Source organism: Rhinoderma darwinii, chromosome 3, assembly GCF_050947455.1.
Source record: "Rhinoderma darwinii isolate aRhiDar2 chromosome 3, aRhiDar2.hap1, whole genome shotgun sequence".
Taxonomy (NCBI): domain Eukaryota; kingdom Metazoa; phylum Chordata; class Amphibia; order Anura; family Rhinodermatidae; genus Rhinoderma; species Rhinoderma darwinii.
The window spans coordinates 137,386,967-137,408,772 of record NC_134689.1 but is presented as its reverse complement, the minus strand read 5'-3'; the positions used below and the strand labels follow the sequence as shown (position 1 = coordinate 137,408,772).

Sequence of the window (21,806 nt, the reverse complement as noted above, 5' to 3'; positions counted from 1 at the left end):
ATCTTGTTTTACTTTTTACGATATAGCTTTTACGTATCCTATGTAAATAGAAGATGTATAGTTCTCTCTTAGTCAATTCCGAGTTCAGCTAAACTGAAGGCTGAGCTGAAAGCGGGTCCTGTGTGACACACACAATCCACATAATATTGATTACCTAAGATGTGATCGATTTTAGGTGGATCATGCGTGTGTTTTTGTGACCTACTCTGAGCCGAGATGTCAGAGAGAGAGGACGATGCAACTTTTATGTATACAGGATACATAGAAGCTGTATCATAAAAATAAAATCACAAAAAACATTTATTTTTTTATTTTTTTAAAATACATTTAAAGGTGTACAAAACGCAGAATTTCTTATATATCCTACATTCAGCTATATACATTTTTTACCACTTTTTACCCATTTTTAAACAATACAGCTGACACTAAAGCACAGATTGGACATGAGTACTATGTACAGTATTACTTAGAGCAGGGCTCAGCAGGCATTAGGGGCAGGCTAGCAGAAAATATTTTCCATGACTGAATTGTCATGTCTGCTAGCACCAGCAGAACCTGATACGAATGTGGAAAGAAGACAAGCTGGTGACATTTGAAATGATACTTTTTAGCTGAAGAAAGCTAAGCTACCATGACTGAGTTTCTGAGCCATTTCTATTTATTGCATTTCAGCTCCTTTGCCTGTGGCTGCTGTATAAAGTCATCCTGCTTCTGTCCTATTCTTAGAAAAGCTAGGCACATATGACACAAGTAGTTATGTGAGGATATGTTGGCTCAGGTAATTCACACACAGCGGATTTTGTTGCAGAAATTTCTGTGACTGAAAATCTGTTTCATTCATTTGAATGGGATTGTTTCTGCAGCAAGCTTCTGGATTTCTGCAAGTTCCATTTAGATAAATAGAACTAATTTTCAGTTGCAGAAATTTCTGCAACAAAATTTTGCCACTTGTGAATCCACTCTTATTGTCTTTTAATAACTTTTGGGCACAAATGTACATGGACACAACATGATGAGTAGATATACAGTATGTGGTAATTTACTGTGTGCAGGGGCGTAACTAGGAAAGACTGGGTCCCATAGCAAACTGTTGACTCTGCCCCCCCCTCCCCTGGGTGCCACACAACCCCCTCTTGTAGATAGTGCCTCCCTGTAGATTCCGCCGCACAGCGCCCCCTAAAGATAGCACCATATAGTGCCCTTTGTAGATGGCACCATACAGCCCCCCTGTAGATAGCACCATACAGCCCCCCTGTAGATAGCACCATACAGCCCCCCTGTAGATAGCACCATACAGCCCCCCTGTAGATAGCACCATACAGCCCCCCTGTAGATAGCACCATACAGCCCCCCTGTAGATAGCACCATACAGCCCCCTGTAGATAGCACCATACAGACCCCCTGTAGATAGCGCCATACTGCCCCCTCCCTGTATAAAGCGCCATACAGCCCCCCCATGTAGATGGCACCATGTAGCCCCCTGTAGATAGCATCATACAGCCCCCTCCCTGTATATAGCGCCATACAGCCCCTCTCCCTGTATATAGTGCCATACAGCCCCCTGTAGATAGCGTCATACAGCCCCCTCCCTGTATATAGCACCATACAGCCTCTCCTGTAGATAGCGTCATACCGCCCCCTGTATATAGAACCATACAGCTCCCCTGTATATAGCACCATACAGCCCCCTGTATATAGCACCATACAGCCCCCTGTATATTGTGCCACACAGCCCCCCTGTATATAGCACCATACAGCCCCCCCTGTAGATAACGCCATACAGCCCCAACCCCCTCCCCCCAAAAAAAACGGCCTGTAGCTTATGGTTTTTCCCATAAAAGACATGTATCTCCGTCCTGTGGATAGGGGATACATGTGTGATCGCTGGAACCCCCAGCGATAAGGAGAACTGGGGACCGAAAGTCCCCCGAAGTTTTCTATGAGAAACCTCGGACTACCGGGGTCTGCGTCCAGCAGCTTAATAAGAATGAAAGGTGGGCTGGTCACACATGCGCACAAGCGCGACTGGTGCTCCATTCATTTCTACAGAGCTGCCGACAAAGACCCCGGAAGTCTGAGGTTTCTCATGGACAACTTCAGGGGGTCTTTTGGCTGGGGGTCCCAGCGATCACACATGTATCCCCTTATTCACAGGATAGGGGATACATGTGTTTTGTAGAAATAACCCCTTTAATGGCAGATTGGGGAGATACCTTCCTGCTCTGCCGTAGTGTTCAGTGGCGTCGCGCTGTAGCAGCCATAGTGGCTTCTAGCGGAGCCACCGGCCATGAGGAGGCCCATGCCAGCGGGTGGCACGGACTCCCTCATGCCACGGGCCCCGTAGCAGCTGCTATGGCTGCTACAGCGGTAGTTACGCCACTGACTGTTTGCATTGTATATTAATTACTTCGAGAATTTTTTTTTATCTCTTGTCTTATTGTTGCAGTAAGTAATTATCAACATGCAAAAAAGCTAGCTTTGTATATGCATTTATTTTTCGTTATTTTATGTAATATTTACCCGATATGTAGACTGACATAATGATGTAATACTGTTTGAACAAAAAAAAAATCAAATCAATTGAATCAGTCAATGTAACATGAAGGCTAGCAGGATGTTTTTTTTATCATTGCGTTGACCTAAGCAGGCCATAGATGTAGAAATTTCCCCATGAAGATATGAGTGTACCAATTTTTCATTTTTGCAGTCGGTAGGTTAACACATATGTATATTTCCCATGATATTGTTTTTTCCTATGAAAAATAATTAACGATGGAGGAATATATTGTGCATTTACATTGCCCCACATGCATTATGCTACACTTGTAGAATTGAAAGAGGACCTGTCAGCTCTTCTGACTGTGTTTGTAAATTGTATTTCTCACAAAATAACAATTATGTATAAACTCTGTATAGTGCCATTCCTTTGTTATTCCTGCTGGAAATATATAAAAAACAGGGTGTTACCATACCCCTTGTCAAATTGTTGTGTCCTTACACAGTCATGCCCTTTCAGCACTGATTGGACAGTGTGTAGAATGTTTAGGGACAAGCTTAATTGGTAATGGGAATGGTAACACCCAGTTGTTAATTTATTCATACATATCCAGGAGGAATGACATTAGAACAGCACAATGTGGAGTTCTGAGAAAAGATGCTTTATAATTATTTCATGGGGAATCCAGTATTATTTAAACAAGATATGTCAAAAAAGCTTGAGAGGTCCTCTTTAAAACATAAACAAGTAGTCTTTTCATTGGTTGGAACCAATCGGTTTTAGTATCATTACCTTATTTAAGTTGACCCTACTATTACTATTAAAGAGAACATGTCAACTCTACTGATGTCTGTTTTAGTAAATAATTTTATTCACGTGAAATAACAGTTCTCGACCATCTTTTCTCAGAACTCTACATTGTGCCGTTCGTTCCTCTGTTATTCCTCCTAGATATTTATTAATAAATTGACAACTGGAGCTTACTATTTGGGGATGTGTCCCTACACAGTCTGACAATGTCCAATCAGTGCTGACAGAGTGAGACTGTGTAGGGACACGCCCCTTTGATAAGGGGAACGATAACACCCAGTTGTCAATTTATTAAAAATTTCTAGCAGGAATAATAGAGAAATGGCACAGCACAAAGTTCTAACAAAATATGTTCTAGACCTGTTATTTCATGGGGAATACAATTATTTACTAATATAGACCTGTCAGGAGTGGTGACCGATCCTCTTTAAGGGTATGTTCACACGGCAACGCCAAATACGTCTGAAATTACAGAGCTGTTTTCAGGCTAAAACAGCTCCTGAATTTCAGACGTTTTGACAAGTGCACTCGTTTTTCGCGGCGTCCATTACGGACGTAATTGGAGCTGTTTTTCAATGGAGTCAATGAAAAACGGCTCCTATTACATCCCAAGAAGTGACATGGACTTCTTTGAGGCGGGCGTCTTTTTACGCGCCGTCTTTTGACAGCGACGCGTAAAAATACACCTCGTCTGCACAGAACACCGTAACACCCATTGAATTAAATGGGCAGATGTTTGCAGACGGTTTGGAGACGTTTTTTCAGGCGTAATTCGAGGCGTAAAACGCCTGAATTACGTCCGTAAGTAGGGCGTGTGAACATACCCTAACAATCATACAACTGTTTAGATTGTCAACTAAACATTTTTATTTTTGGATAGACTCATTGGAAAAAAATCAAACTAGAGCCCATTGGACGTTCTCTTTCAGTGATGTGGGCCACAGACATTTACTTCCTTCCTGCTGTCTAATCACTGAGGCCCCATGCACACGACCGTATTTTTGACCACCCATAAATACTGGCGCAAATACGGGTCCTTGGTCACACGTATTCGACCCGCATTACACCAGTATTTACGGGCACGTTTTCTCTGCAAAATTACACTGCAGTAATCGGCAACCCTTCTCTCTATCAGTGCAGGATAGAGAGAAGGGGCAGCCCTTTCCATAATAAAAGTAAAAGAAATTCATACTTACCCGGCCGTTGTCTTGGTGACGCGTCCTTCTCTTGACATCCAGTCCGACCTCCCTGGATGACGCGGCAGTCCATGAGATCGCTGCAGCCTGTGATTGGCTGCAGCAGTCACATGGGCTGTAACGTCATCCCAGGAGGCCGGACTGGAGTAAGAAGCAGGGAGTTCTGGGTAAGTATGAACGTCTTTTTTTTTTTTTTACAGCTTTATCTATATTGTGATCGGCAGTCACTGTCCCTGGTGCTGAAAGAGTTACTGCCGATCGTTTAACTCTTTCAGCACCCTGGACAGTGACTATACACTGACGTCGCATAGCAACGCTCCCGTAATTACGGGTGCACACACGTAGCCACCCGTAATTACGAGAGCCCCATAGACTTCTATGGGCTGCCCGTGCCGTAATTATGGCCTGAAATAGGACATGTTCTATCTTTTTCAACGACACGGGCACCTTCCCGTAAACATACGGGGAGGTACCCGTGACCAATAGAAGTCTATGGGCCTGTAATTACGGGAGTTTTTACGGTCGTGTGCATGGGGCCATACACCTCCTTACGTCTCCTCCCTCATCTCTGTCTACCACCCTGCCCGTGCTCTACATTCTGCCAATGATCTAAGATTAACATACTCCATAATCTGAACATCCCACTCCCATCTCCAAGTTTTTTCTCGCGCTGCACCAGTCCTCTGACATGTGCTACCCTGGACAATCATATTGGTTCCCAACAGTCACATTTTTAAGCGTGGCCTGTAAACACATCGTTTTAGACAGGCCTATAACATTCCATAATCTAGAAGTCTATGGGCCCGTAATTACGGGCCGTAATTACGGGAGTTTTTCCGGTCGTGTGCATGGGGCCTAACAAAGCAAACTGCATTGTGCACATGCTACACACTTTCCATCTCCTCCTTGCTGTGTGAGATCATTTTCTCATACGCTGATGCAGCCACTTTTTCCGAACCCCCCATCTCACCACTCTAGTCTGCAATGTCTCTTCAGCCCTCCCTTTTTTCTTGCTGCGAAAATGGTTCTTCTCAGTCGCTGCAACCTGGTGTGCGACTTCTGGAAGAGCATGCAGCATTGTGTTCAGTCACTAGGAAGAACAGTCTGTATGCTGGGGACCCTAAGGGTAATTTCTACTGAACCAGACTACAGAGGGAACTGTTTGTAGTCAGAATCCACTAGTTAACCTCCGAATTTTAGTAGCAAATATTCCCAGCAGTGAAACAGGACTAAGGAGGAAACACAGGTAATAAAAGTATTCAACAAAGTGGTATTTTTTTCTAAATATATTTTTTAGCTATTGGCCTTGTCTAAAGATGAGCTTTATGTTTATGGCCAGCTTTACTACGACAAAGTTGTAGAATGTATTAATAGCTTTACGCCACTTTGGTGGCCTAAAAAAGTTTTGCAACTTTTCACATCTCTTGTCACTTTGCAAAAGTGGTGAGAACATTGGGCAGGGTTTACCAAAAGGGGACATGGCCACCATCGGACAGCCAGATTTTACATTAATGGCGTCAGAAATTGTCACAAATTGTAGCTCAAATCTATTTCTGTCGTTTCAACAACCCAAGATGCTCCAAATTTATTAAGAGCGTGCCTCCTATTAAATTTGGTGCATCTTATTCCAAAGCACATCGTATGAAACACCATTCTTAACAAATTTCCACAAATGTGGTTTGTCCCAAACGAGTTGTGATGGTTTTAGTTGTAAGTAGACCACTTGGAACAAGGGATCTATAGTTTGATTTCATTGCGGTATTGTTCACACCTGTTGTGCTACGCTACCGGTTACCTTTGACTACATTGACTGCTCTCACATAAAGGTAATGTTTCTCAAAATCCTGAATTATGGCAAAATCATTCTGTTCCAGGCTGTACCTGGCAAAAAGTATTTTTTTTATTGTAACAAACCAAGAAGGTAACTGCATCATACACTAGTCAATATTGAGGTGCCATCTGGGGAGCAATCTGTAAAAACCCAGATCTCTCAGCTCTGTTATGTACAAAAATATTAATGAATAGTGTATAGAAATATCTGTGTAGTTTATATGCCATGGACAATTGATCATATAGATTCCATGGAGTAATGTTCTTCCCTGTAGATAACAGGTTTCCTAATCATTCTTGAAGATTTAGAATGATTAAGTATAACAGTAACACTGAATACAAAGTAACTCAACTGAATGAGAAGGCAGCAGACAGAAGCGACACATGCTCCTCAGGGATAGTAATGAGATAAGTGGGCATGAAATCTTGGCATGTATCTCTTTAGCACAGTTAAACAAGGCGTGTTATGATACTGTACTGAAAGTGGAACAGTGAGTAGAGGAAAGACCGTGGATGGTAAATAAAAATGTTAAATTATGTACCGATCTCCCATAGAGAAGCTGTCTGAAAGAGATATTGAATTACACTATTTGCCGTTTGATGTTAATGTTCGGTTTAAGTCTCAGTTTATTTTCTTGATTGTGTCTTATTATTATTCCAACCAGGCTCATCCAGGAGGAAAAAGAATCTACAGAGCTGAGGGCAGAGGAGATAGAGAACAGAGTAGCTAGTGTTAGCTTGGAGGGTCTTAATTTGGCTAGAATTCACCCAGGTACTTCTATCACTGGCTCAGTGACTGCCTCATCCTTAGCCAGCTCATCACCTCCAAGTGGACATTCCACACCCAAGCTCACACCACGCAGCCCTGCAAGGGAGATGGATCGTATGGGAGCAATGACACTAGTAAGTTACTTATATTCAGATTTAATATCATAGCATAACGGGATGACACAATTTCTACATTTTTTGAGTCTCTTTAAAGTGAACTCCAGGTATTGCAAATTTTCATAATGTGGTCAGCGGGTCATGATGTCCGTGTTGTGAAGCTTTATCCCAGTGGCGTAGCTATAGGGGTCGCAGCAGTCACAATTGCGACCAGGCCTCAAAGCCAGGGAGCCCGTGGCCCCCCACACCATGTTTATTAAAAGTTACTATAGTAACTGGGGCCTATGTAATAAACTACACGGGCCCTTATTACTATAGTAACAGTATACTTAATCTTCTTGTTCCCGAGTGCAGCATAGGACTTGACGGGTCATGACGTCACGACGCTGTGTGCGCTGCGCAAAACGTCATGGTGCTGAATGCCGTCAGGACCTTTACTGCGCCCGGAGACAAAAAGCTGGGTAAGTATAATATTACTGTCTGCTGGGACCCTGTGTCTAAGCCTTCTTTGTGGTAGGCTTAGATACAGGGTCCAACAGACAGTATCACACATGCCTACCATGTGGCAGGCTTAGATACAGGGCCCAGCAGAGAGGATCACACATTGGCCATGTATCTAAGCCTACCATGTGGTATTCTTAGATACAGAGCCTAGAAGATCGTTTCACATATGGGGTGGTACTGTCTGCTGGGCCCTGTATCCAGGCCCGTATTTGCCACTAGGCACTAGCTCTCAGCCCGGGGACTCGAGTATTGCTCCCGACGTCACTGTCCATATATGGACCGTGATATCGGGAGCTCCCCAATGTATACGTTTAACGTATACCTGTGACGGATGCCATACAGTCACATCCGTCACACAGGCCTAATTCACATCTGTGTTGGAGGCGTGGTCAGGAGCCTCTGTCGCAGATTCTGCCAAAAATACTGGAAACAATAGCCCAGCATGCTGCGCTTTTGTTTCCATTAAAACCACGGACATAAAGTTAATGGGTTCCGTTGTGTGCCGTTTGTCTCCTGCACTTTCGTCATTTTCGTTGTTCTGCTCCTCTGACGGAGTAGATAAACCCCACGCCACTTTTTTAAGAAAAAAAAAGTGGAAAAAAAAGTTGTGGGGTCCCCCCAATTTTTCATAACAAGCCAGATACAACATAGCAGCAGCAGGCTAGCATTAACAGGGGGGGGGGATAGACACATTTTTTGCCCTTTTCCAGTCTGTCAATACCAGCCTGCGGCCGCCCCCGTGCCCGATCGTCACTACAGATGGTCGGACACTGAATCCCACCCGGCTCTTCCCAGTACCCCTGGTGGCGGGGGGTACCGGGGCAATAATGAGGGTTAGTGCTTGCCTTTTCACTTGCTAACATTAAGCCCCGCCTTAGTAATGGACACTGTCAATCAGCCAGCGGCCATTACTTTAGCGGTAGTAATAAAGTTTTAAAAAAACTACAAGGACATAACACACCCAAAAAAAATTGTAACATAAAAAAAAACAACAAGTATTATACTTACCTTTCCTGGGATCAGCGCTGGAGCCGCAATGTCAGCGAGCTGGGCCCTATATCTAATTTGAGCCACTGTATCTAATCCTATCCATAGCTATAGGGTCGTAGTGCTATAGATATACTGTCTCCTATATATATATATATATATATATATATATATGTATATATATATGCGCACATACATTTTTTGAGGGGGCAAATGTATTGGGTCTTTTGCCCCTGTCATTTTAAGACCTTAGTGATGCCCCTGGCTGCTAGTTCTACATCATTGGGTCACTTAGGAGACCCAGCGATGCAGCTGAAAGCGGTGTGTCGTCGGCCATGAGAAGAAGTTTGGGGGGCCCAAGAAGGATTTTCCCCCGGGGTGAGTGAGTCTTTATCTATGCCCCTGCTTTAGCCAATAGCTGCAGAGCACTTCATAATATCAGAAAGGGCGTGCTGTCTTTGCAAGTGCTGCTGTACCATCCATTAACCTTCAGCAGTAGTTATTTACAGTGGAGCCATGGACCTATCTATAGTGTACAGAGCACCTTAGAAACTTACATTTGAGTAACCAGAAAATAAAGCAGCCTTGATATGTCAAATGGCCTTTTGTGGTTCCATATTTACTAATCATGAAAATAAGATGCCACAGATTTTATGTGATCGTTGCTCAAGCACATTTTTAGTAGTAAACACCAGGCCTGGTTCCAATAAGTCCTTTTTTACGTAAAAAACATCCTAGGCTTCCAACATTGGATTGAACTAAATTATAGTAATAATACAAAGAAACTTGATTCCAAGTTCTCTCAATAACCGAAAAGATTACTTGTATAGCCAACCAAGTAAACGCATGGCAAATTAATAAAACTTAAAGGGGTTGTCCGGTTTGGTTTCAGCAAATAATTGTTATTTTTTTGTATAAATAAAAGTTCTACTATTTTCTAATATATTTTCTGTAGTAATTTCTCTGTTTTCTAGATCTCTGCTTGTTATACAGTAGGAACATTCATGGTTTACTTCCAGTGGATAATGTTCTGTCCATGGTCATGTGATGGACACACAGGTGCTGGGATTATTAGAAGACACAGCTGTCAAATGACCAGGACAGAATTTTATCCACTGAAAGTAAACAATGAATGTTACTACTAAATAATAATAAGCCGAGATCTTGAAAGGCATGAGGAATTATTACAGAAAGTATTTTGGAAAATTGTTGAACATTTAATCATAAAAAAAATAACCTTATTTGCCGAAACTGGACAACCCCTTTAACAAAAAAGTAGACTGATCACCAGAGAAAACAACAATCATAGTTAAATTGATATTGCAATATTCAGTACCTTTAAAATATGTTGACTTATCAGGGGAGGTAGATTTGACACAAAGTTAAATATGTAGAAAGCAATAGTTCTATTCATATCTATTAACTAGATAGGACTGTATCATATAGTCCAACAATTTTATATCTGAAAGATGGAATTGTTTAAGGATGAATACCCTGCTGGATAATGTTTTTTTTATTATATCATACCGGGTCTTGTTTAAAGCTTACAGTATCCTACTTTTATTTTCTCCACTTTCAGCCTAGTGATTTGCGGAAGCATCGAAGAAAGGTATGTATCTTGAAATTTGCTGCCGTATTGTTTGATTTTTAAATAATGGTAATAACCATTGATGGAAATCCAGGGTCCTCCAGAGTGAGAAATTCTTTTTGTTTAAGCCTGCGCCAAAAGCTGCAACAAAATGTATTCCGATGCAAACATTTTCAACGGATTTGAAGATCATCAGCAAGCCTAGATCTGCTGCTGATTATTTTACTTAAAACCCCATTAATTTGTATTATATGATACTTTATTGTGGAATTCCCGTACTAATTCCGCAACAAATACAGATGTAGCCAACTTTATCTTGACTGTTAACGCATTAAATACACAATGGCAAGATCCTTTATCTTGACTTTTTCAAAGACTTTTCAATGACTTTTGTTGTGTGATATCACGCTGCAGCAAGTTATCAGAGTCCAGATAAAGATGGCTACATCCGTATGTTAAGTGTGAACTCTACCCTCATTCTAGTGGTACCAGGCCTATACAACTTAACTTATCACCCTTTTTCACTACCTACTTTCTGCTTTTAGCTGGAAAAACATTTGTGCTTAGACTCTTCTCACCCCCTCAGAACTGCAGAGTCTCTTGATTGGTGCTTGCAAATAATTATCTCTAAAATTGCTTACATAGAAACACTTTACAAGGTCAAACATTATCAGCCCCTACTCTTTAGAGTTATTTTCTGCATTTTATTATCATGCAATTTCTAGGTCCGATATTCTGTGCTGATTAATTTCTTAAACTTTATTTATATGGGTCCGAGTTGCATTTTCTGTTATGTAGATCTCAAAATCCCCTACATGGACATTGATTTAAAAGAAAAAGTACTTGCTTGCTGTCTGCAGCCACCACTAGAGGGAGTTTAGGAGCTTGTTACATAATGAACTGAATCATAACAGAGTGAGCAATAAGCTCCTAATCGCCATCTAGTGGGGGCTGCAGATAGCATGCATGTTCTCTTTTAGAGCTATGTTTATGTAGGGGATTTGGAGCTCGGAAAGAAAAAAAAAAATAACTCTGACCGCTTTAAAGATGTTTTATAGAATTTTGAACCTATTTGAACAAAATTATATTCACTAGTAGATTTCTTTTTATGGTCAACATCAACATGATTGTAATTTTGACCATTTTTTCATTTATATAAGCAAGCAATGTACGCCCTCAAATTAAAACAATGGGTATTCACCAATAGAAGCAGTTTTGTATACAATAACTATTTCAAGATGCAATACACTTCCTTTCATTTAGCAATAAATAATCGGATAATCTGAAATCTGATAAAAAGTTTAGTAAGGAAAGCCTATTAGTAGATTATTCTTAATAATATTAAAATATGCCAATAACACTTTGTTTTTAAGAATTTTTATGTATTTTATTGGTGTGTCTGATAACCAGAGATATTTACCATATAGCACCTGCCGGGGTCCTGGACTAATTACATTTCTAATATAATTATTAGGAAAAATATGTGATCTAACATTAATTTCTAGGATATAAATGACAATAACACCATATAGAAGAACACAGGCAGAAATAACCTTGGCTACATGCAGTTTAAGGCTGTGTTCACACAGAGTTTTTTGCAGGAGGAAAATTCCTCCTGCAAAAACTGCTCCAGTAGGTTTTTGCACAGTGGTTTGACAAAAACTCGTCAAAACACTCGTCGAGGTTTTTTTTTCCTCTTTCTGACTCATTGAAATGGGGTTTTGGAGGCAGAAACCGCCTCAAGATGGGTCATGACGCTTCTTTTTACCGCGATGCATTTTTTTTACTCGCGGTAAAAAAACTCGTCCAACTCCCATTGAAATCAATGGGAGGCATTTTCGGGCAGTTCTTGAGGAGTTTTTTGGAGCGGTTTCCGCGTCAAAAAACTCGTCAGAAAACTCAGTGTGAACAGGGCCTAATGCATTTTGTGTCATTGTATCATTTAATCATTGTATCAAAAAAGTAACACAAAAAAATAGGTCCATTTTACTAAAATATTTTCCTGTACCTCTTGCATTGAGACAGTAAGGCTGGGTTCACACGTGGCGGAATTTCACTTAAATTCCGCTGCGGACACTCCGCAGCGTTAATCCGCAGCGGAGCCGTTTGTCCATTGACTTACACTTTAATTTAGCAGTGTTCGTTTAGACGAGGCGTAAAATTCCGCTGCGGAGCATAGGCTGCGGAGCGGAATTTGGTGTCCGCAGCATGCTCTGTCTGTTGCGGAGCAGTGGCGGACTCATGGCGGAATTTCTCCATTGACTTCAATGGAGATTCTAAGTTCCGCAATGAAGTCCGCAGCTGTCATGCACATGTTATGTGTGCTGCGGATGCGTCTTGCTTTTTTAACTTGACATTTCTTCATTCTGGCTGGACCTATGTATTTCTAGGTCTACAGCCAGACTGAGGAAGTCAATAGGGCTCCCGTAATGACGGGAGCGTTGCTAGGAGACGTCAGTAAATAGTCACTGTCCAGGGTGCTGAAAGAGTTAAGCGATCGGCAGTAACTGTTTCTGCACCCGGGACAGTGACTACCGATCCCAATATACATGTATCTGTAAAAAAAAATGAAGTTCGTACTTACCGAGAACTCCCTGCTTCTGTCTCCAGTCCGGCCTCCCAGGATGACGTTTCAGTCTAAGTGACGGCTACAGCCAATCACAGGCTAATAACAGGCTGCAGCGGTCACATGGACTGGCGCGTCATCCAGGGAGGTCGGGCTGGATGCCGAAAGAGGGACGCGTCACCAAGACAACGGCCGGTAAGTATGAAATTCGTTTACTTTCACTAGGGAAAGTGCTGTCCCTTCTCTCTATCCTGCACTGATAGGGAGAAGGGAAGCACTTTTCCCGCAGTCCGCAGCAGCTAGTCCGCATCAATTTTCTGCACATTTTGTGCAGATCCGCAGCCGTAATCCGCAACCCGGGATTAGGTGCGGCATTGATGCGGACAGTTGCGGAGGAAATCCGCCACGTGTGGTCATGCCCTAAGAAAGATAAAGGTCTCATAAATGGTGAACATTTATTGAATTTGGTTTGTGTCTAGATTGCAGTTGTCGAGGAAGATGGTCGTGAAGATAAAGCCACAATAAAATGTGAAACCTCCCCTCCTTCAACACCACGTGCTCTCAGGATGACACATACTCTACCATCTTCATATCACAATGATGCCAGAGGGTGAGATGTGGAGATTTTCAGAAAGACTGCTTATCTTGGCTCTCAAATGTCAAACAAAATTCCACCTTTAACAAAATTTCACAGTTAAGAATATAACTTTACAATTTCCTTAATTTGCTGTGTTTGTTTTGATTTAAAAGGGAACCTGTCATCACATTTATGCTATTGGTGGTTAGCGATATAGTGACAGGTGCCCCAATTACTCTAAGGCCTGATTCATACAAGCGCTGCGCATCTCGGACGTGAAAAACTGCAGTTTTTCACGTCCGAGGTGCTTCCATGCTCAGCGCTGCGGGTCACGCATCCCCCATAGTTGAAAGTCTATGGAGTGATGCGTGAAAAGATAGGACATGTCCTATTTTCTCACGGACCCTTCACACGGTCCGTTGAAACAACGGCTGTGTGAACGGCCACATTGAATTACATAGGTCCGTGAGACGGTCGCTTTTTCAACGGCCGTCCCATGGACGTTTAACACTTTCGTGTGAATCAGGCCTAAGTTGCTATAGTAGAAATATGATTGGCATTGCTTTACAAACAAGCCACAGCGGCGTATGGGCCTGCTCGAACAAACGAGTGATGCTCAGTGTAAACAGCGAGTCCAGCAGTGTATCCAGTAATAAGAAGGAAATTGTGGCACTTTCCCGGCTTCAAAATTGTTTTATTTTTTTTTACATAGGACAGACATCACAGCAGGTTGAGACATGAGAAAAGGGCAATGTCTATTTTCCATGACTTCACATTTCGTCAGGCCCCCATTACATCATGGTGTCAGCACACTTCTCTTATGTGTGCACAACATGACACGGTAGTAACAGTAAACACATAGATTCCAACAGTGAAATTACAAGATCCTTTACCACAAAACTGAGATCCTTACACAAAAACACTTAAATAATTGTGATTATTAAGTTTCACAGCACCTAGGGCATTGGTCTTTATAATGCATCTTCTTTTGTCAGCAGTAGATTATCACGATCGCCACTAATCTTTGGCACCTCGTTCCGTTATGCAGATATCTACAATAGGCGCAATGGCCTCATTTAAAATAAGAAATTATTGTTTTAATAAGTGCTGGGCTCCGGTACAAGTATCCGCTGTGTCTACTCCCATCTGTATTTTTTCCTGTCCGGCTCAAGTAGAGAGAGACTTGTCAATCAAGCAGAGTCCCTAATCCCACTGGACACGTGGTAGTGTTAAAACAACGATCTACTTAAAACAGTGATCCCCAACCCCGGTGGCCGCAGTGAATTTCGGGCAAAAAACTGCACCAAACTGTGGTGCAGCTTTTACCCAGAATATCCCCTGCGGAAAACTGTAGCGCATTTAGCCGGCCTGCTAGCAATCTGTGATTGGCTGCAGCGGCGGTCACGCGGGATGAAACGTCATCCCAGGAGGCTGGCCCTCCAACGTCATCCAGGACCGCCGCTGCAGCGCTCACATGGGATGAAACGCCATCCCGGGATGGCAACCTGCAGGAAGAACACAGACTTCTGGGAAAGTATAAGGTTTTTTTGTTTTTGTTTTTTATTCTGAGCTGCGATTCTGCCGCATTAAACGCAACTGCTTGTTGTGGGTTTTACCTCCCCATTAAATTCAATGGGGAAAATCTGCAACAAATAAGCAGCGTTTACACAAACACATTTAACATGCTGCGGAATAAATCTCCCCACCGCATGTCAATTTCTGAGTGCTTCTTCCGCTCACTAATTACGCAGCGTGTGGATGAGATTTGTTTTAGCTCATACACTTCGCTGCTACTGTATAATGCTGCAAATTTTCCGCAACAAATCCCGTTGTGGAAAACCCGTGGTATTTACGCAACATGTGAAATAACCCTAGACCCCAAACAGCAAACACACACACACCCCCGCCGGTCCCTGGAAAAATTTTCTTGCGTGAAACATGGTCCTTGGTGCAAAAAAAAGGTTGGAGGCCGCTGATCTAAAGCACTTTAAAACATAGTGTAGTGTGATCGCCTGTCACTAGGGGCGTTGCTAGGATCTTAAAAGATATGGGGCCCCTGAGACATATATCCCCCCCGAAAAATATATATTTTCTTACATCGGAGATCGCATATCTATAAGACTAACGCTCCTATAGCTACACCGCTGGATAGAATTGGATGTATTATCTCCGCATACAGGATCATACATGATAGGCTTATATACATGGCCCCAGCACACAGTATCACACATAATAGGTTTAGACACAGGGCCCCAGCAGACACTATCACACATGGTAGACTCAGGGCACATTCAGACGAGCGTGAATCTCATCCGTGGGCTGCGCATTGAAATAACGCACATCACACATACTCGTTGATTTGAATGGGGCTATTCACACATGCGTGAGTTTTCACGCAGTGAGTGTCCGTTGCGTGAAACACACTGCATGTCCTATATTGGTGCGTTTTCACCCACGTAGTTGCCCTTTGAAGTCAGTTGGTGCGTGAAAACCACAGACCGCACACGTATGACATATGTGTGCAATCCGTGCTTCACGCATCAATTACATTGAAAAGAAAAAAAGTGCTTGCGAGTGCGTGGAAAACATAAGCCACACGCGAAACACACTGATGCAAAATGCAACACACATGGATAGACTTACACCTGTTCTTTACGCGCGTAAATCTGTCACGCTCCTTGTACTAACCCACAAGGGCAAATTTGGCAGTTCTGGGGCCCCAATCAAAGTTATGTCTCGGGGCTGTAATCAAAGACACCTGTAGAGCGTTCCCCACACAATGCCCCCTGTATATAGTGTCACAAACCCCCCTGTATGGTTCCACACACAGTCCCCCTGACATACATCCCCCTTGTAGACAGTGCCATGCAGTCCCCTGTTGGTAGTCCCACATACCCACCTTGTCTCAGCAGACAGTATCATACATGATAGGCTTAGATACATGGCCCCAGCAGACAGTATCACGCATGATAGGCTTAGATACAGGGACCCAGCAGTCAGTATCACACATGATAGCCTTAGATACAGGACCCCAGCAGTAAGTATCGTTGTACTAACATATCCACCCCCCCAAAAAAAAGTGTGTGTGTATATGAGACCGCATATCTGTAGCACTCTGACCCCATAGCTTTGGATAGGATTAGAAACAGTGGCTCAGCAGACAGTGTCACACATGATAGGATTAGATATAGGGCCCAGCTCACTGACATTGCGGCTCCAGCGCTGGACCCAGTAAAGGTAAAATAATAATTGCTTTGCTTTTTTTATGTTACTATTTTTTTTGGTGTGTTAGTATTTTTTTTACAGGTTCGGTCATTGGACTACGTCGGACTTGAGGAATACTTCGATAACGGCTTTTTTTATTGTCAATAAAATGGTTAATGAGGGTTTTGTGTTTTTTTATTTTTTTTATTTCAATAAAATATTTTTTTTATGTCCTTGTATTTTTTAAACATTATTACTATTGCTTTTATTAATAGCCGCTGGCTGATTGACAGCGTCCATTACTAAGGCAGAGCTTTGTGTTATCCGGTGCAGAGGCTAACACTAACCCCCATTATTACCCCGGTACCCACCGCCACCAGGGGTACTGGGAAGAGCCGGGTACGATCCAGTACCTGACCATCTGTAGTGATGGTTGGGCACTGGGGTGGCTGCAGGCTGGTGTTATTAGGCTGGAAAAGGCCAGAAACAGTGGCCCTTCCCACCCTGGTAATGCTAGCCTGCTGCTGCTGTGTTATGCAAAATGGTGGGGGGGTGTAGTTTTTTCCAATTTATTTAAAAATAAATTACGTGGGGTCCCCCCCCCTATTTTCATAACCAGCCAGATACAACATATCATCAGCAGCCTAGCATTACCAGGGTGGGAAGGGCCACTGTTTTTGACCTTTTCCAGCCTAATAATACCAGCCTGTGGCTGCCCCAGTGCTCGACCATCACTACAGATGGTCGGGTACTGGATCGTACCTGACTCTTCCCAGTACCCCTGTTGGCAGTGGCGTAACCACCACTAGAGCAGCCGTAGCGGTTGCTACAGGGCCCGCGGCACGGGCCCCCACCATGGCCGGAGGCTCCGCTAGCTGACGCTATGGCTACTACAGCGCAACGCCACTGAACACTACGGCAGAGCAGGGAGGTATCTCCCCGCTCTGCCATTAAAGGGGTTGTTCCTACAAAAGACATGTGTCCCCTATCCACAGGATAGGGGATACATGTGTGATCGCTGGCAGCGATAAGGAGAACAGGGGACCGAAAGTCCCCTGAAGTTCTCCATCACAAACCTCGGACTTCCGGGGTCTGTGTCGGCAGCTCCGTAGAAATGAATGGAGGTCCGGTCGCGCCTGTGCGCGCCTGTGCGCGCTTGTGCGCATGCGTGACCAGCGCTCCTTTCATTTTTATTGAACTGCGCAGACGCCGGAAGTCAGCGGTTAGTCAGGAAGAACTTCGGGGGACTTTCGGTCCCCTGTTCTCCTTATCGCTGCCAGCGATCACACATATATCCCCTATCTTGTGGATAGGGGATACATGTCTTTTGTAGACAAACTATAGGTCTGATTTTTTGGGGGGCGTTGTGGCTGTATAGCATTACCTACAGGGGGCTGTATAGCGTTACCTACAGGGGGGCTGTATAGCGTTACCTACAGGGGGGGCTGTATGGCGTTATCTACAGGAGGGCTGTATGCCGTTACCTACAGGGGGTCTGTATGGTGTTACCTACAGGGGGGGGCTGTACGGCGTTACCTACAGGGGGGTTCTGTATGGCGTTACCTACAGGGGGATTCTGTATGGCGTTACCTACAGGGGGGTTCTGTATGGCGTTACCTACAGGGGGGTTCTGTATGGCGTTACCTACAGGGGGGTTCTGTATGGCGTTACCTACAGGGGGGTTCTGTATGGCGTTACCTACAGGGGGGTTCTGTATGGCGTTACCTACAGGGGGGTTCTGTATGGCGTTACCTACAGGGGGGTTCTGTATGGCGTTACCTACAGGGGGGTTCTGTATGGCGTTACCTACAGGGGGGTTCTGTATGGCGTTACCTACAGGGGGGTTCTGTATGGCGTTACCTACAGGGGGTTCTGTATGGCGTTACCTACAGGGGGGTTCTGTATGGCGTTATCTACAGAGGGGGCTGTATGGCGTTATCTACAGGGGGGCTGTATGGCGTTATCTACAGGGGGGCTGTATGGCGTTACCTACAGGGGGACTGTATGGCGTTACCTACAGGGGGGTTCTGTATGGCGTTACCTACAGGGGGGTTCTGTATGACGTTATCTACAGAGGGGGCTGTATAGCGTTACCTACAGGAGGGGCTGTATGGCGTTACCTACAGGGGGGCTGTATGGCGTTATCTACAGGAGGGCTGTATGGCGTTATCTACAGGAGGGCTGTATGGCGTTATCTACAGGAGGGCTGTATGGCGTTATCTACAGGAGGGATGTATGGCGTTACCTACAGGGGGGTTCTGTATGGCGTTACCTACAGGGGGGTTCTGTATGGCGTTACCTACAGGGGGTTCTGTATGGCGTTACCTACAGGGGGGTTCTGTATGGCGTTATCTACAGAGGGGGCTGTATGGCGTTATCTACAGGGGGGCTGTATGGCGTTACCTACAGGGGGACTGTATGGCGTTACCTACAGGGGGGTTCTGTATGGCGTTACCTACAGGGGGTCTGTATGGCGTTACCTACAGGGGGGTTCTGTATGGCGTTACCTACAGGGGGGTTCTGTATGGCGTTACCTACAGGGGGTTCTGTGTGGCGTTACCTACAGGGGGTTCTGTATGGCGTTCTTTACAGGGGGGGCTGTATGGCGTTCTCTACAGGGGGGGCTGTATGGCGTTCTCTACAGGATGGGCTGTATGGTGTTCTCTACAGGGGGGTCTGTATGGCATTCTCTACAGGCGGGTCTGTATGGCGTTCTCTACAGGCGGGTCTGTATGGCGTTTTCTACAGAGCGGGCTGTATGGCGTTCTCTACAGAGGGGGCTGTATGGCGTTATCTACAGGGGGGCTGTAAAAAAAGGCACTAACTACAAGGGGAGGGGTTGTGTGACACCGAGGGGGGGCCCCAGTCAAAAGTTTGCTATGGGGCCCAGTCTTTCCTAGTTACGCCCCTGCCTGGTGAGTACCATGGTAATAATGGGGGTTAATACTAGCCTCTACACTGGCTGACACAAAGCCCCCGCCTTAGTAATGGATTCTGTCAATCAGCCAGCAACTATTACTAAAGCGGTAGTAATAAAGTTTAAAAGGAAATACAAAGACACAGATAAAATATTTAATTGAAATAAACCTCTCCACCCAGCCCTCATTAACCATTTTATTGAAAATAAAAAAAGCTGTCATCGAAGGGCCCATCAGACAAGTTTAGACATGTAGCTAAGAATACCTTGTGGTAGGCTTAGATACAGGGTCCATATATTCAGTGCCGCATCTGCCATGAGGCCAGGTGAGCCGACGGCCTCAGGCGGCACTACCTACCCAAACGGGGGGGGGGGGGCGGCATTTTCAGCCCGGGACGGACTGGACCGGGGGGAGGGGCCATGCAGATGCACATAGCAGACGTGCCGAACGTCTGTAACACTCCTCCTCCTCTCTGACGCTGTACACATCACATGCAGCCAGAGAGGAGCAAGTCTGCAGGAGGAGCGACGAGCAGCACGAGGTAAGTTCCTGCCTTGCTGGGACCGAGACCCGTGACGTGAGTATACTGCAAGGGGGGGGGGTCTGGGCATTTTACCGACAGCAGAGGGCTCTATGGGGCTGGAATAATCCACCCCATAGAGCCCTCACATCACTATAATGGAAGGATAAGTGTGGGTGGGGGAGGGTCTGAGCATCTATCTGACTTACTGCAGAGAGCTCTATAGGGGGGGGGGATTTTGCCCCCCCCCCCTTTAGAGCAGTCAGTCAGATGCTCAGACCCCCCTAACCTTTCAGTATAGTAACTAGTCAGGGCTCTATGGTGGGGGGATAATTCCTCCCTATTGAGCCCTCTGCTGTCAGTAAAACGCCCAGACCCCCCTCCCCTTGCAGTATACTCCTGGCTTTGTAGCTTTCCTGTGCTTAATTAGCGTGGGAAAGCTACAATCAGGGCTGTGACTGGTGAGTCTCACAGTCACTCCCAGTGCACACTGTATGCGGCAGCTGCGGCAGCCAGCCTGACTGTGAGTCTCTGACCAGTCACCACCCACACGCAGCAGACAGGAGAGACTAATAGTTCCTGTCGTTGAATAAACCCTCAACTACTACAGTTTCAGACACATTGACTATGACAGCTTCTATAGTGTAGTGGTTAGCTTGTCTGCCTTACACATGGAAGGTTGCTGGTTCAAATCCCACCTGGGGTTTTGTTTTTGTTTTTTTTTATATTAATATCTTGTTTTGGGCTTTGTTCACACTAGCATTAATATACGTTTACCTCTCTTACATCAGAGAAAGAGAGGATCGATACGTTAAACGGAAAGCAACGGCTCCATTTGAATTACCATTGCTTTCAATGGTAAATCTTTTGTATCAGTTGCTTTCAGTTTGTCTCCGTTCGCTAAGTGTCCGTTCTTTTGAACGGAAATAAAAGTTCTGCAGACTGCACTTTTGTTTCCTTGAAAAAAAAATTGAAACTTAGCGAACGGAGACAAACAGAAAGCAACTGATACAAAAGAATTACCATTGAAAGCAATGGTAATTCTAATGGAACCGTTGCTTTCCGTTTAACGTATCGATCCTCTCTTCCTCTGACGGAAGAGAGGTAAACGTATATTAATGCTAGTGTGAAAGAAGCCTTAGGGCCTGTTCACATCAGCGTTGGTTTTCCGTTCTGGGGTTCCGTCGGAGGTAACCCCGCAACGGAAAGTCAAACTGAAACCACTGTTCCGTTTCTGTCACCATTAGCGCAGTCGACTGCGCTATTGATTCCGTCACAAAAACGGAAACCTGCTGGAATGGTGACGAACGGAAACCATCAGCAATGTTTCCGTCACCATTGATTTCAATGGTGACTGAAACGGAAGCTGTGGTTTCAGTTTGACTTTCCGTTGCGGGGTTCACCCGACGGAAACCTCCCACGGAACCCCGGAAAGGAAAGCCAACGCTGATGTGAACAGGCCCTAATCCTTCCCCATAATCCTGCCCCCGCTAATTAAAATAAATATATTATGTAATGTATATAGCGCTGTATCCTGTATCCGTCATGTCAGCGGGACTGACTGATTCAGTGTCAGCGAGTCCTGCAGGATCGAGCTGTTACCGATCACATCTAAGTTCATAACTTAGATGTGATCAGTAATAGGCGACCTAATGGATTCAGGTGTCAGCGCTATATACAGCTGCTCTGTATACAGGATACAAAGCAGCTGTATCTCAAAAAGT

General features: G+C 44.4%; 1 protein-coding gene across 8 annotated transcripts in view; it reads left to right on the top strand.

The window, feature by feature from the left end:
• Window positions 1-21,806, top strand: part of PPFIA2 (PPFI scaffold protein A2) — a 373,500-nt gene that overhangs the window by 284,818 nt on the left and 66,876 nt on the right. For all 8 annotated transcript variants that reach the window (XR_012882381.1, XM_075856792.1, XM_075856789.1 and 5 more), the window contains 3 exons: window positions 6,999-7,236; window positions 10,289-10,318; window positions 13,343-13,473. Coding sequence is in view for 7 of the 8 variants with exons in the window: in XM_075856792.1 (XP_075712907.1) it covers window positions 6,999-7,236; window positions 10,289-10,318; window positions 13,343-13,473 (399 nt within the window). In the remaining variant the exon portion in view is untranslated. The remainder of the gene's footprint in view (window positions 1-6,998; window positions 7,237-10,288; window positions 10,319-13,342; window positions 13,474-21,806) is intronic.